Raw genomic sequence first — 13,879 nt, forward strand, 5'->3', positions numbered from 1 at the left:
CCTCCACCCTGCAGGCCTTCTCCAGCTCTTCCCTGAGGCCTCCCCCCTCCAGGTCTTCTCCAGCTCTTCCCTGATGGCTCCACCCTCCAGGTCTTCTCCAGATCTTCCCTGATGCCTCCACCCTCCAGGTCTTCTCCAGCTCTACTCTGATGCCTCCACCCTCTAGATCTTCTCCAGCTCTTCCCTGATGCCTCCACCCTCCAGGTCTTCTCCAGCTCTTCCCTGATGCCTCCACCCTCCAGGTCTTCTCCAGCTCTACTCTGATGCCTCCACCCTCTAGATCTTCTCCAGCTCTTCCCTGATGGCTCCACCCTCCAGGTCTTCTCCAGCTCTTCCCTGATGCCTCCACCCTCCAGGTCTTCTCCAGCTCTACTCTGATGCCTCCACCCTCTAGATCTTCTCCAGCTCTTCCCTGATGCCTCCACCCTCCAGGTCTTCTCCAGCTCTACTCTGATGCCTCCACCCTCCAGGCCTTCTCCAGCTCTTCCCTGATGCCTCCACCCTCCAGGTCTTCTCCAGCCCTACTCTGATGCCTCCACCTTCCAGGCCTTCTCCAGCTCTTCTCTGAGGCCTCCCCCCTCCAGGTCTTCTCCAGCTCTTCCCTGAAGCCTCCACCCTCCAGGTCTTCTCCAGCTCTTCCCTGAAGCCTCCACCCTCCAGGTCTTCTCCAGCTCTACTCTGATGCCTCCCCCCTCCAGGCCTTCTCTAGGTCTTCTCTGATGCCTCCCCCTCCAGGCCTTCTCTAGCTCTTCTCTGATGCCTCCACCCTGCAGGCCTTCTCCAGCTCTTCCCTGATGCCTCCACCCTCTGGGCCTTCTCCTGCTCTTCTCTGAGGCCTCCCCCCTCCAGGCCTTCTCTAGCTCTTCTCTGATGCCTCCACCCTGCAGGCCTTCTCCAGCTCTTCCCTGATGCCTCCACCCTCCGGGCCTTCTCCATCTCTTCTCTGATGCCTCCCCCCTTGAGGCCTTCTCCAGTTCTTCCCTGATGCCTCTACCCTCTGGGCTTTCTCCAGCTCTTCTCTGAACCTGTGGCATTTTTCTAGTTTCTCTTGTTCCTTTTTCCTGATGTTCTATGTCAATTATAATGGCTTTCCTCCGCCATTTGTCCACAATTCTGTCAGTTTGTATCTGGATGTCATTCCACTTTGACCTCGGGGTCTCCAGCCCATACACTGCACATAACGTACATAGTAAGTGTGCCTTGTCATATGAATTATAGATAGTCTTGCCCTGTTCCATATCACTCTGCAGCTGGTCATTATCCCTGTACTGCACTTGTTCAAGAGATTTCAACAAGAACCTCTGCTGTTCTTCATCCTCGTCCTGAATTATTCAGGTCCCAGGGCACAGAGAGCCCAAATTTATTTCAGTACTGCAGAACCTACACCACCACCTTACACCTGCACAGACCAAAGCCAAGACAAGTACACCATGCATACTCTTGTAAAAGTCCAACTTTCACCATTAAACGGAGAAGCTGTGTTCGATCCAAACATGTGCGGACAGATTGTGGCAAAAATGGAGGGAAAAAGAATTTGTTTGAGCTGAAACAAAAAGTCATGAACCAAGACAGTATCAAAACTTGGATCTAAAGATATAATGTTCCTCTGTAAGCACAAATCCAGTCAGGAGGACTCTTACGCACAAAAACCTCTCCAGCACTGTTCACAATCACACTCGTGATTACGTTTGAACGGGAAAGCGCAGTCACATGTTTCAGTCACACTGGCAGTGATGAACGTTTGCCGTGCAATCTTAGCCTCCTCTTTCCTGGCTCCGGTTCCTCCATCTCGGGCATGCTGAGCTCTCCACCTCCAGCTCCGATTGTCTTACCAGCACCTCATGCAGCTGGAGTTGGAGCTGATCCAGCTGGCCCAGGAGCTCTGAGATGGATTCTTTCCCCTCTCTTCCATCTTCTTTTCCAAATCTTTCTTTTCTTCTTTAAACATATTCCAACTTGGCAACACCAACGCCGGAGCCGCTCCTTGTCGGCACCACTATAGAAACGTCTGAGAGCGTCATCAGTGGTAGATCAGTGGTTCCCAAAGGGGATCGGTACCCCTCGGGGTCTTTCAGATGATTTCAAGATGAAACAAAAAGAAAAATGCTACTGTTTATAGCATATTTTTGAGTTGAAACCAGCCTATGATTTGTGAAATCCATTATTATTCAAAATAAACTGTTCTATACATACAAATAGTATAAGAGGCAATGCCTTTAAACAATGGGTGTCCCGAGTTGTTTACGTGTCACTTTGTGTGGTGAGAACCCCAGCACTAGAACCAGTCATTCCTATAATATTTGATCTTTTGCATGCCCTCACTCCTCACTCCCTCACTCCAACGCCCTTCACTGCCAATCCTGATCTTAAAATACTTAACTGAGGAGTTGTCAAGGGCTTGGGGGCTGAAGGGGCGTGATGAGGATAAACACATACCATTAAGTCGTAACAGTGTGACCAAGGAGAAATATTTAGTCGCACAAGCTACGTCACAGTCACACAAAATCACTCTCTTAAGCCCTCCTGTCCCTTTTGCTGTTCAGATGTGGCTGCAGTGCACTGTGTCACGCCTCCACCTCTGGTTTTTCGTTGTTGGCTCACAGTGTGGTATTCTCCAGAATGAGCTCGTCAGTGGAAGATGTGCTTGTGTGTGACGCAGAGGAGGTTTCTGGGTCGGGCCGGGGATGGGTAAGCACAGCCTTGGGCGGGGATTCGTTGAGCAGGTTATGGTCTGTGTGACATTTTCTTTTTCTGTTTTTGAAGTCGAGGTTTCACCAAGTTGGTAAATGTCAAGTGTCAACCATAGACTTAAAGCTGAAGTATCTGTATTTTTGCCACCTCAAAGCATGTTGCAAACTGATCTTATTGCTTTATCTTCATCTAAATGTTTATTGAATGTTTATCCTCCTCATTTACATTAATTACTCCATTTCAGAGAGAATCCATGTCTCCTCCTACAGAGCATGTTCCAAAAAAGGACAAAAGGCGGGAAACTCTGCACCTGTGAGGCAGCTGAGCAGAAACATGCCTCCACAGAGCTCCAGGACCTGTTGATCAAAGCTTACTTTAAAACAAAAATAACATAACACCATCTCAGTTGATACTTTTCTCAGTGTCGTCGCAGGAATCAACTGTTTTTTTTAGAAACAACACAAGTCTTTGGAGCCACACTTTTCCCGTTGGTATCGGTGGTATTGCAACAATATCGGCCCAACACCACGAGGACCAAAGAGAAGTGCTTTCCTCGCCCATTGGTCTCAACACTGCAAATGGAGGTGCACAATCTTACCTGGCAACACACAGAGCCCAGACAATTCCATTCTCAACATTAAAGCTGATGAACATTCTTGAAGAAATAACATGCAATCTCAAGTTGCAACAAAAAAACATTCCAGGATCGACACTTTGGTTTGTAAATGGATCTTTAATGGCACATGATGTGTTATTAAAAACTAAAGAAATAAGGCAACACTACATGGTGACATTGTAATGACGGTATTTGTTCAACTTTGCATGAGTGTTCCACGTAACGTTTTCATCAGGACGACCCCAAGCCTATGGACTGAACGCTAATGACTGGCGCCATCGGATTCAACTGCAGAGGTCATGACAGAGGTCAAACCTACGCTTAGGAGATAGAACCACCTTATTCTTATTAATCACTGCTGGATTTTCCATCTGGGATTTCCTCTGCAGAGAAGTAAAGATGGGTCTGCTCACCCAGCTGTGTTGTCATTGTACAACATGGTTGAGACAAGAGCAGGACGAGGAGGTTCAGTACATCTGGGGACGCATATGTTATCAGGAACCTGTTTTTTTCCCTCAGTATATTATTGTATATCAACTTTTTTTTCAACTTTTATTGCATTTCTGTGACAGTGACCCTGAAAATTGACCCCCTGCTCACATTGAATCCTTAACTGTTGCGGTGCAGCCTCCGCAAGGAATCCAAAGTCATTCAAATCAATGTTGACGGCTCCTATTGGCCCCGCGCAGTGCAGATCCTGTTACTGAGGCCAGAGTCTATCTTTGACAAGACGCTCCAGCACTAAAGAATAAAGTGACCTATACTAACTTGCGCTTACTTAGCTAATGTAAACAATACAGCAGAACAGATGCACGCCCCCACAGAGGAGCAGTCAAAAGATAAGTTTCACTTTAGAAGAGGAAAACTCTCACTTTATTTGGATCATGTGGATTTCTGTGGATTATACTTGTCTTCTGACAGTGAATTGATTTATCTGTGTTTTCCACATAAATGCGCTGTTTACTTGAATTTCTTCATGTACAAAGTTGTTATTGAACTCATGGTCCTGTGAGGGCTCCGCGCCGTAAACAAGCAGTATTCAAAACTGGTTAAAAGCCTTTGGTTAAAAGTGTGCCATCTGTAATCCAAAGGTTGCGAGTTCGACTTTAATAAATAAACTTATGTCAAGGACACTGCTGCCAAAAGGGATTATCGGCTGAACTAGAGTTAGCATTTGACTAGGGAAAGCTTTAACTTACTTTTATTTTCTCAATACCTATGCAAAAATATTTCTACAAACAGAAAATAGAACAATAATGTGTGGAAGATCTGCAAATTTACAATATCGGGTTCATTTCCAATGTCAAGAAATATTTGAGAAATGGGGGAAAATTATATAATAAAAGTATATTTTTAAAATAATTGATGAATTATTAACAAAATACATAAATAAAATATACATACATATTTATTATATAAATTAAAAAAATGGGAGAAAATGTGGTAAAAAAAATAGAAGAAAAATAGAAAAAAAAATTGGGGCAATAATAAAGGGAAAATTTATAAAAATGAAAAAAATAAAAAAGGGGGCAAACATTCAGTAGAAAAATTAGGGGAAAAATCATTTATTTGAGCCGAAACATCTGAGTCACTTCCTTTAATGCTGTCCCTGGACCAACAGCAACAAAACTGCTTTTGATACTGTAACTTTTTTTTGGGATACCATACCAGCATTGTTTAACGGGTTCCAGCCCTAGACCCGACTGAGTGCGTTAAATTTGTTCAACAAGATCCTTGTTACGTTAGCTCGTGGTGCAGAGCCCTTGGTTAGAAGAATCTCAATTCTCAATCTCCACCACTTTGATGGTCGCAGTCATGATTTATTTATTTTTTGCTTGATTTGCCGATAATATCAACCAGCCAATACACATCAGTTTACATTAGTGCCTAATTTTGGTCACATGACTGATCAAAGCCAACATGGAATGGAGGTGTCAGCACATATGTCGTCTTGTTCCATGGGAAATCCTTTTTTTTTTACTTAATACTTCGTCCCCAGATGCACAACCTCGCCTGACCCTGAATGTGACTGAGACAAAGTGAGCACTGAAGAATGAAGCCACCCATTGGGAAACGCAGTTGGCTTTGAGTTCTGCTACATCTTCTGTTCACAGAGAGAGAGACGGGGGGGCTACAGGATACAAAGTACTACAAAACCGGCTTGTCCCTGTACAAAAACAACCCGTTAGAAATTCTGCAGTTTCAGTATGAGGCGTTTCAGGCTTGGTGAACATCTGTAGAACCTTGGTTTGACTTTGGCACAAGAAGACATTACAGAAGAACGTGACGATGACTTATGAACTAAGATTCACACTTTGAAAAGATAATTTCAAACCTTTTTGGCACGGTTATTTTTCTTCAAAGACTTTTGAGTGACTCTGGATTTGGAATGAAACTGTTGGGGCACAAAAATATGAAGAGACGACAAACTGTCATTGACATCAACAGAAAATTGTTGGCATGTGTGAGTGTATGCCCATACATCACTTTTTTTTAAACATTTTTCCCCCCACAAAAAATCTAAGCGCAAATACCCAGACTAACCTCTCCCTAGACACCTGGTTAAAGTGGACATATCATACATACTCCTGCCTTCATCTGATAACATGATACTTCATGTTGAAGGATTTAAACTAATGTCTATGTAAGGAAAAGTGCGAGTAGAGAATCTTGAAAGGAAGCAGGCGGAATTACTCAGGAACAAAACAAAATTCAAGCCACCATTTTTAGCGAATGGATTGCTAACAAATCAATGGCGGTGTGATAAGCACAGAACCGCTCAATAGGGTCCAGGTGCTGATTTATGGACTTAAAAAAATGCGGAGGAGATTTATTTATGTAACAAAATCCAGGAAATACAGATTGGAGCAACCAAAGAAGATTACATAAACCTTCGTGAATCAAGGGTCTGTCTTTCGCATTTTTGTATGATATGTCCCTTTTAAGAACTTTCCAAACCAAGTGGCAATTCCGCTTCATCCCTTGACCTGGGCTGTGTCCGCATGCCCACCCTTGGCCATAAAACCCCTCATTTGCTGTACCAGACTTTATACTGTAGTAGACTGTAGTGCACTCATTCTGTTGGTGATCCGGACATGCGGCTCACTACCTTCCTCCTCGCCGCGCACATCACGTGAATCCAGCGCTCGGCTAAAAAGTAACTTTGCTTAACCTCTGTAATAACAAACTCCTGCAATAAAGGTCGACCCAGGTCAAGTGATAATTCAACATTTACGGATAAATATTAAGCAGACGTGTTATATTTAGCATTAATGGTGAAAATGGCCTGGATTATTACCATTCTTGGCCTGAGAGGACAAGCTAAAGGTTAGCAGCTAACATTAGCAACTTTTCACCATAACTGTTTATATATAAGTGTTTTTCTTCATGAACAATGCGCAACACGCCTTTAAACCAGTGTTTGTGACATCCAGCCGTGTTGAGTCCAGTTCAAAGACCCTTCGCGTCGGTTGTCTACCTGCGACTCTCCCAGTGAACTTTGGTCTATATTCCCCTCGTCGAGTGGTCGAGTGACCATCGGCGCTCACTGCTTTCAAGATACCTGGTGGAAAAAAATTGAGTGCACTACTTTTTTCAGTCTGGACATTCGGACACCACTCTAGAATGGCGTGACATCTATACCATGCACTTTTGTGAATAGTGTGGACCTTTGGACACAGCCCTGGTGGGAGCAGCGTGTCTACACCTCATTCTGTCTCTACTCTCTCCAAATCACCTTACTGTGTTGGAGGTTTTGTTTTTAGCCATCATTTCACAGCTTATGACCGTTGTTAAGAGTGACAATGTTCATGGGCCACTAACTTGGAGCTATGCTAGCTGCTTGGGCTAGCTCCTGCTTTTCCGCAACACATCAAAGTCCAAGCTTTATATTCAGTCCTTCACCTACGAAGATATGTAAAATTAACCATTACAGACAGAATTTATGTTCCAGCCTGTAGATGGCGCCGCACTTTTTCTTGCCGACAACTGTTATTCTTAGAGCTGCTGGTTCTATTCCCGATCAACCCAGCTAATATGTGAGGTCAAGCGCATTGCTAGCCTTTTGTAATTTAAATCCATTTGAATTTACACGTCCGAGCGCATTCCTCTTGTCCTTTTCCTACTGTCACGTTGAGGTGACGCTGTCGACATTTCGTATTTCCACAGGAAACATTTGGCAACAAGTCCAGTGAACCCCCACAGCTGAAGTTAACTTTGTTCGACCCCGTTTAAGAGGAGTTTTCGGGGCAGTCTTTTTAGGCCATGGTCTCCTTCCCCGGGAGTCTGCGGTCATTGAAGGTGTGCATGTTGATGACCTCCTCTGTCTTGACGATGACCGGAGGCTGGGGCTTCTGTTTGAGACGCCGTTGGCACTTCAGAGACACACGCAGCTCGTCCATCATGGCGCTGCAGAAGGACCTCTGCGGAGGAGAAGGAACAAGGACAGACGAGTTAAAGATACAGACCACACGTTTTAGATTGCGGAATGCTTGAAGCTCAGCGGCCCTCGTTCATCAAACTAGCACGCGACAAAACGAGCTGAGAAATGCCAGTCTGTGCCGGCATTTATCAATCTGGACGTGGCGTATGGAGCACTCAAGCCCTCCACTGGACCAGCAGGGGGCGCACATATATAAACACCAAATCCAACTGAACACGGTGTACCTGTTCCTTGGGACTGCTGAAGTGCTCTATCTATTTTTGATAAAGATTATTTTTCCAGTCAAATTAGGCTATTTTTATACAGCAACTGTAAATGGATAGGTAATACGGTTTGAAATCTTCCTAATGCGCCAAAAAAATTACTTAATTCATGCCGAAAAACCCATGGGTGAGGCCTCATGAAATACAACACTTTTAGGGCGTTTCAATCAAATGATGCTGGTTTTCAGCTGCCGCGTTTACCGTCAGCTGCTCGTGCGTACGTCAGGGTTCGAACCCTTCAACAATGTACTTAAAAAATATACATAATTCTGAGTACAATGTTGATAAATGAAGGCCAACGTCTTCAAAAGATTGACACTGTTTCTCATGCTTCCTTGAGGTTTATTCCTGATGGATCCATTTGACGCACAGAACTCTGCTTTGTTGCAAAAAGACTGCAAAATCACTGAACTAATTTTTTTTGAGTGCCTTTAAATCTAGATTGAAAGCACTTGACACAACCTCTTGTAATAGTTTCTCATACCGTGACATCATTTGAATTGTTAATTGTGTGACTCCCCAGAAAAAGAGATTTTTTAATATCAATGGGACTCTCCTGGTTAAATGAAAGTTAAATTCATTAAAATAACATTTCTTTAGGACTCTGTTTTCTGTAATATCAGTGCCAACCAATTCAATATTTTGGTATCGCTTTAGATTAAGGTGTTCTCATTAAGTATTAAGCATTAATAAGCATTAGTAATCATTTTAGGGTTAGGGTTATAGTTAAGGTTAGGGTTAGGTTTAGGGTTTAAGTTATCAGTTTATCTGCTTGGTTTGTGCAATGGATCATGAGGCCAATCTGAATTTTTCTTGGACTTACACTGCGTTCCAAATTATTATGCAAATGACATTTTTCTAAGATTTTCTAAATTGTCAACTCAAATGAGAGTCAGCATAATTTTCAAGTCTTTAACTGGTAGAGGATCATTTAAATGTGGTTGAAAAAAATCTCCCAGTGATATCAGTATTTTTTTCAAAAATAAAAACCTCAAAATCCATTGTTCCAAATTATTATGCAACTCATCGTTTCAATACATTTTAAAGCTTGTAATTAACTGAAAATGGTCATTTGTTGAATTTGTAGCATTAGGAGGTCATATTTACGTAAATCAAAAGCTATTTCAATCAAAAAAATCTTAACAGGTCAAGTTATACTTTACCATAGGAGCCCTTCTTTGAGCAGCTTCAAAATTCTTAAATCCATTAAACTTGTGAGTTTTTGGACAGTTTCTGCTTGGATTTCTTTGCAGGATGTTAGAATAGCCTCCCAGAGCTGCTGTTTGGATGAAAACTGCCTCCCACCCTCATAGAAGTTTTTTTTGTTAAGGCTCCAAAGGTTCTCAATAGGGTTGAGGTCAGGGGAGGAGGGGGTCCACATCATGAGTTCTCTCCTTTTATGCCCATAGCAGCCAGTGATGCAGAGGTATTCTTTACAGCAGGACATGGTGCGTTGTCACGCATGAAGATGATCTTTGGGATCTTTGGAAAAGCACGGCTCTTCTTTTTGTAGCATAGAAGACAGTGGTCAGTCAGAAACTCTACATATTTTTCAAAGGTCATTTTCACATTTTCAGGGAGCCTAAAAGGGCCTAAAGGGGCCTGACCAGCTCTCTCCCCATGATTCTGGCCCAAAACATGACTCCGCTACCTCTTTACTGACGTCACAGCCTTGTTGGGACATTGTGGCCATTCACCAATCATCCACTACTCCATTGATTTGACCATCCAGGGTTACATGGCCTCATCAGTGAACAAGACTGTTTGAAAATGAGTCTTCATATATTACTGAACCACTGCAGCCGTTTCTGTTCATCAGCTTCAATTAACAGTTTAGGGGAGGCCCGGATAGAAGGTTTATGCACAACTGCAGCCTCTGGAGGGTCCTACACCTTGATGTTTGGAGACTCCAGAGGCACCAGCAGCTTCAAATACCTGTCTGCTGCTTTGTAGCATCTGTTCTCTTAATCTGGTGTGCTTGTCTGGCAGAAACCGTCCATATTGTGCCTTTATGTGCACAAACCCGAGTGTGCTCTGAATCATCCACAAATCTCTTATCAGTGTGATGATTATGCTTAATCTTTCATGAAGTATCGAAGGTTTTCATACCTAGACCAAGGCATTCAGCTATTTCATGCTTTTCATCAGCAGAGAGACCCTTTTTCTTTCCCATATTGCTTGAAAATGCATAATAAAGTGGAACACCCTTTTTCAGTAGTTTTTCCCTTAACTGGGCTTAACCTGAAAACTAATCATCCCAGGTCTGAGATTAATGTCAGTGATTCATAGAGCCCCGAGACACAAAACCATCCATGAGTTTCTTTGAAAAACTTTTTTTTTTTTTACCTTTTTGACACAAAAAATACAATTTGCATAATAACCTGGAACGCAGTGTATTGTTGTATGATGATTGTATAGTGTCCAACAACAACAAAGTGTCCAAACAAAACAAAACAAATCCAAATTGGCGCAGTGGCTTATGGGATGGCACATAGCTCCTAATCACCGGTTCGTTAGCACCAGAGGTCCCTATGCTAAAGTGGCTATGATAGTTAGCATTGAGGCTCCTTTCTACTCTACTTCTCTACTTCCTAACTGACTGACCAATTTGGAAGCTTCTTGTCATGGCAGACGCTGACGCACATCCGGTTTGGCGTAAGACCTCTTACCAATCTGCTTGTTTCGGAAGGAGCCTGTTGGTCTGAAACAGCTGTGGCTCTGTGGGCGGAGCACTCAGTCAGAAGACTTCTTAAAGGCACAGGCCACCATTTTTCCATACTGAGATATGTTCTTGCCTGCGCTTAAGAGTTGATACGTACCTCTCTGGTCTTTGTGCGTGCGCTCAGTCACGCAAAACGACCAAAGATGTTGTTAGTTTTTTAGCATTTGGCCTCTCCCAATGTATTCCTATTCACCTTATTCCGGAGGCTCACGTGGGCGCCGCCATGAATTGTGCCAACATGGGACTGGAGAAGTCCAAATGAAAAAATGTTACTACACGAAAACAAAGCAGTTTTTCGGCCGTGCAGAGAAACAGGGCAGTGTTGACTTGTTGGTGCAAATGAACATTGGATATTTTACACAAATCAATCGACTAAACATGAGCGGAGAATATTTTCCCTCGTTCTCCGTTTAAATGAGCAGGCTTCGCGCTCGACCGGAAGTGTCTGTACAACGGAAGTGCCGGGACAATGCAAAAAGCGGCAAAAGTGGGCGGGGCGGAATAAGGTGAATAGCTCCAAACAGGGGTTAAGTTGGAAGCTACCAGGCTCTTCCACGGGCACAAAGACCAGACAGGTACGCATCAACTCGTCTAAGCTCAGGTAAGAACATATCTCAGAATGGAAAAACGGTGAACTATTCCTTTAAGGTTCTGAGCTGGAATCTGGCTCACATGAAATTAGACATTTGCTTTTAAGTGTGTGTATGTGCCATGTAAAGATGTTGTCCCATAGGACCTTGTGGAGGATAACAAGGAGACACTGAGCTGAGCCCCAGAACCAGGGTTTGAACAGTTTCTCATGTGCTGCAACTTAATCACTGGGCCACTGCATGTTGGGCTTCATTAGTGTTTGGTGAAGCTTATGGTTATATGTTAATATTTAGACCTACTGGACAACAGTATCGAAATGACGCCTGCATTCTGTCTCTTTATGTTTATCATCATGTTATATTATGCAAAACAGACTCAAAAATCTCTCCTTTATACCAGTTCGCTCCACATTCCTTATACTTTTTTATGTTCTCTTTGACCTTTATTTAACCAAGAAAGTCCCATATTCTGATTTGTCTGCTCCTGGCCCCAGAGAAGCCTCTTATTGTACATGTTTTTGATGGCAGATCACCCGACGGCCACCTCTCCAGGCCCGATGAGAACATGCAGACGAGAAACCTGTGACATGGAGACGAGAACATGAGCCATTTCTACTCTAGAACAAAGCACACTTTCTGATGGACACGAGATTTCGAAGATCTGTTTTCAAATTCCGCCTTTTCCGAAGCTGATTTTACCCCCCGCCAACTCGCATTCCTGTGAAACGTCTTCCACACTCACTCCGTCTAAGCTGCTAAAACTCAAGACAAAGAAAAGGCTTTATTTACTGCCATAAAAGCGCCTCTTCTCGGAATGACACCCCTTACGTAAGGCGCTGGTATCATGTCTCCCCGTCCTCTCCCGGCATTATGCAAATCCTATAAAATGCTTAGCGTGCCGAGTGCTGACATTACAAGTCAGAGCCATTCAGTCGGCGTAACGCTAAAGCTAATTCGGCTGTGCGTAGGAGGGGAGGTTGAGAGAGCCGAGAGAAGGAAGCCTTTCTTTCACCGTTTGTTTGTTTGTTTGTGTAGGTGTGAAGTAGTGCATGTCTGGAGGTGCTCGCTTTTTCCATTATTTACATTTTCTACAGTTGGTGCAAGTGTGGGAAAGGCTAGAAGGCGCTGAATCGTTTTATATTCACAAAAAGTTATCACGGCTCTGGATTCACAGCCGATTGAGAAACAGACAAAAGTGACCAGCTGTTCCCCTCTGGGCCGCACCGCCATTTAGACCCACGTTAGGGGTGGGGGTCGATATTGATATTTACAGCCTTTAGGCCAGTGTAACGCCTCATTTGAAAGCTAAGGCCTACAAAACTCAAATAAAAAATGTCCTGATATTTTCATCTAAAAATGACTAAATAAAAAAAAGAAAAAAAGAAACTAAAACCATCCAAACTTCCAGTGACAATTTGAAGAGAATCATATTTAAATCCACTGCCAAAGGAACAGCATTGAGATTTGTTCCTCTGGGAAAAGCTCCATGAAGCAGAGGACCACGATTCAAAATGACTATATGCAACTTTAGTCGACTAAATCAAGACTAAATTGAAGAGAATTATTTGACTAAATCTTAAGTATAATGAAATGGCATTGTGAGACTAAAACTAAATGAAACGAATTGCACCAAAATGAAGTCCTTAAACGTCACTGAAAAGCGTTACCGTTAGCATTAAATCTTCATTTCTTGATCTTTTATGACATGAATTCATAAATAGTTACAAAATGTCTGGTCCAAAGCACAACTGCACGTTTTGATGAAAATTTCAGTATTCCTCGGATTAATCTAGTTAGTAGCATTCAAAAACCTTCCTTTTGCATAAAATGTACAAAATCGTGTCTGAACGGATCTGAACCTCTGACCTATAGGTGTGAGTTTAGGCCACTGATCTTTATCTAAGATTTTCAGTACGATATGAGGTGGTCACCCTCGTCAAAATCAACAACACATACAACCGTTGATACAACTTAAACCTATTTTTCTATCGTTCTTTTGGGTTCATATTTCAACTAATTTAGTGCAGCTGTAATGCATTTATAGAAAATCTAGTTACCTTTACTCAAGTACTCGAGTAACTTTTTGTTCATACAGTACTTTTTTACTTCTACTTGAGTATTATTAAAATTATGTAGTTAGTAAGTTCATTTTGATGTGTATAAAGACATATTTCTTGTTTTGTTTAATTCATAATCATTTTTTTATATTTATTTTTATGGGATTTTCTTTGAAAATATGAAATTTTTCACATTATTTCATGTTTTGTTTCTCATAGTTATGTCACTGAACTGTATCCTGAGTCAGACTTTATCGCTCAAACTCTTATTAGTGTCACATTTCTGCAGCTGAGCCGGAGGTCAGGGGGGTTTGACCGACGCACTCTCTTCTGTTCCATTTTGAGTGTTATATATCAAATACAAAACATTTCAGGTTGTATAAATTGGCCAGTTCCAGTAAGAAAGCGAAGAGATGTCCAGTTGATGTGACAAAATGGTATTTATTGTCAGCTCCTCTTGCCAATCAGAACTCCTGCCAACAGTGGCGGCCGTGCCCGT

At 42.7% G+C, this 13,879-nt stretch overlaps 1 protein-coding gene across 2 annotated transcripts in view; it reads right to left on the minus strand.

The window, feature by feature from the left end:
- Positions 1-5,995: 5,995 nt before the first annotated feature.
- LOC306975212 (glutamate receptor ionotropic, kainate 2-like) overlaps positions 5,996-13,879 on the minus strand; it is a 159,677-nt gene continuing 151,793 nt past the window's right edge. For both annotated transcript variants that reach the window (XM_079572674.1, XM_079572673.1), the window contains exon 16: positions 5,996-7,728. In XM_079572674.1, coding sequence (XP_079428800.1) covers positions 7,564-7,728 — 165 coding nt within the window. In that variant the 3' untranslated portion in view covers positions 5,996-7,563. The remainder of the gene's footprint in view (positions 7,729-13,879) is intronic.

The sequence above is a fragment of the Gobius niger genome, assembly GCF_951799975.1.
Source record: "Gobius niger genome assembly, chromosome: 15".
Lineage (NCBI taxonomy): Eukaryota > Metazoa > Chordata > Actinopteri > Gobiiformes > Gobiidae > Gobius > Gobius niger.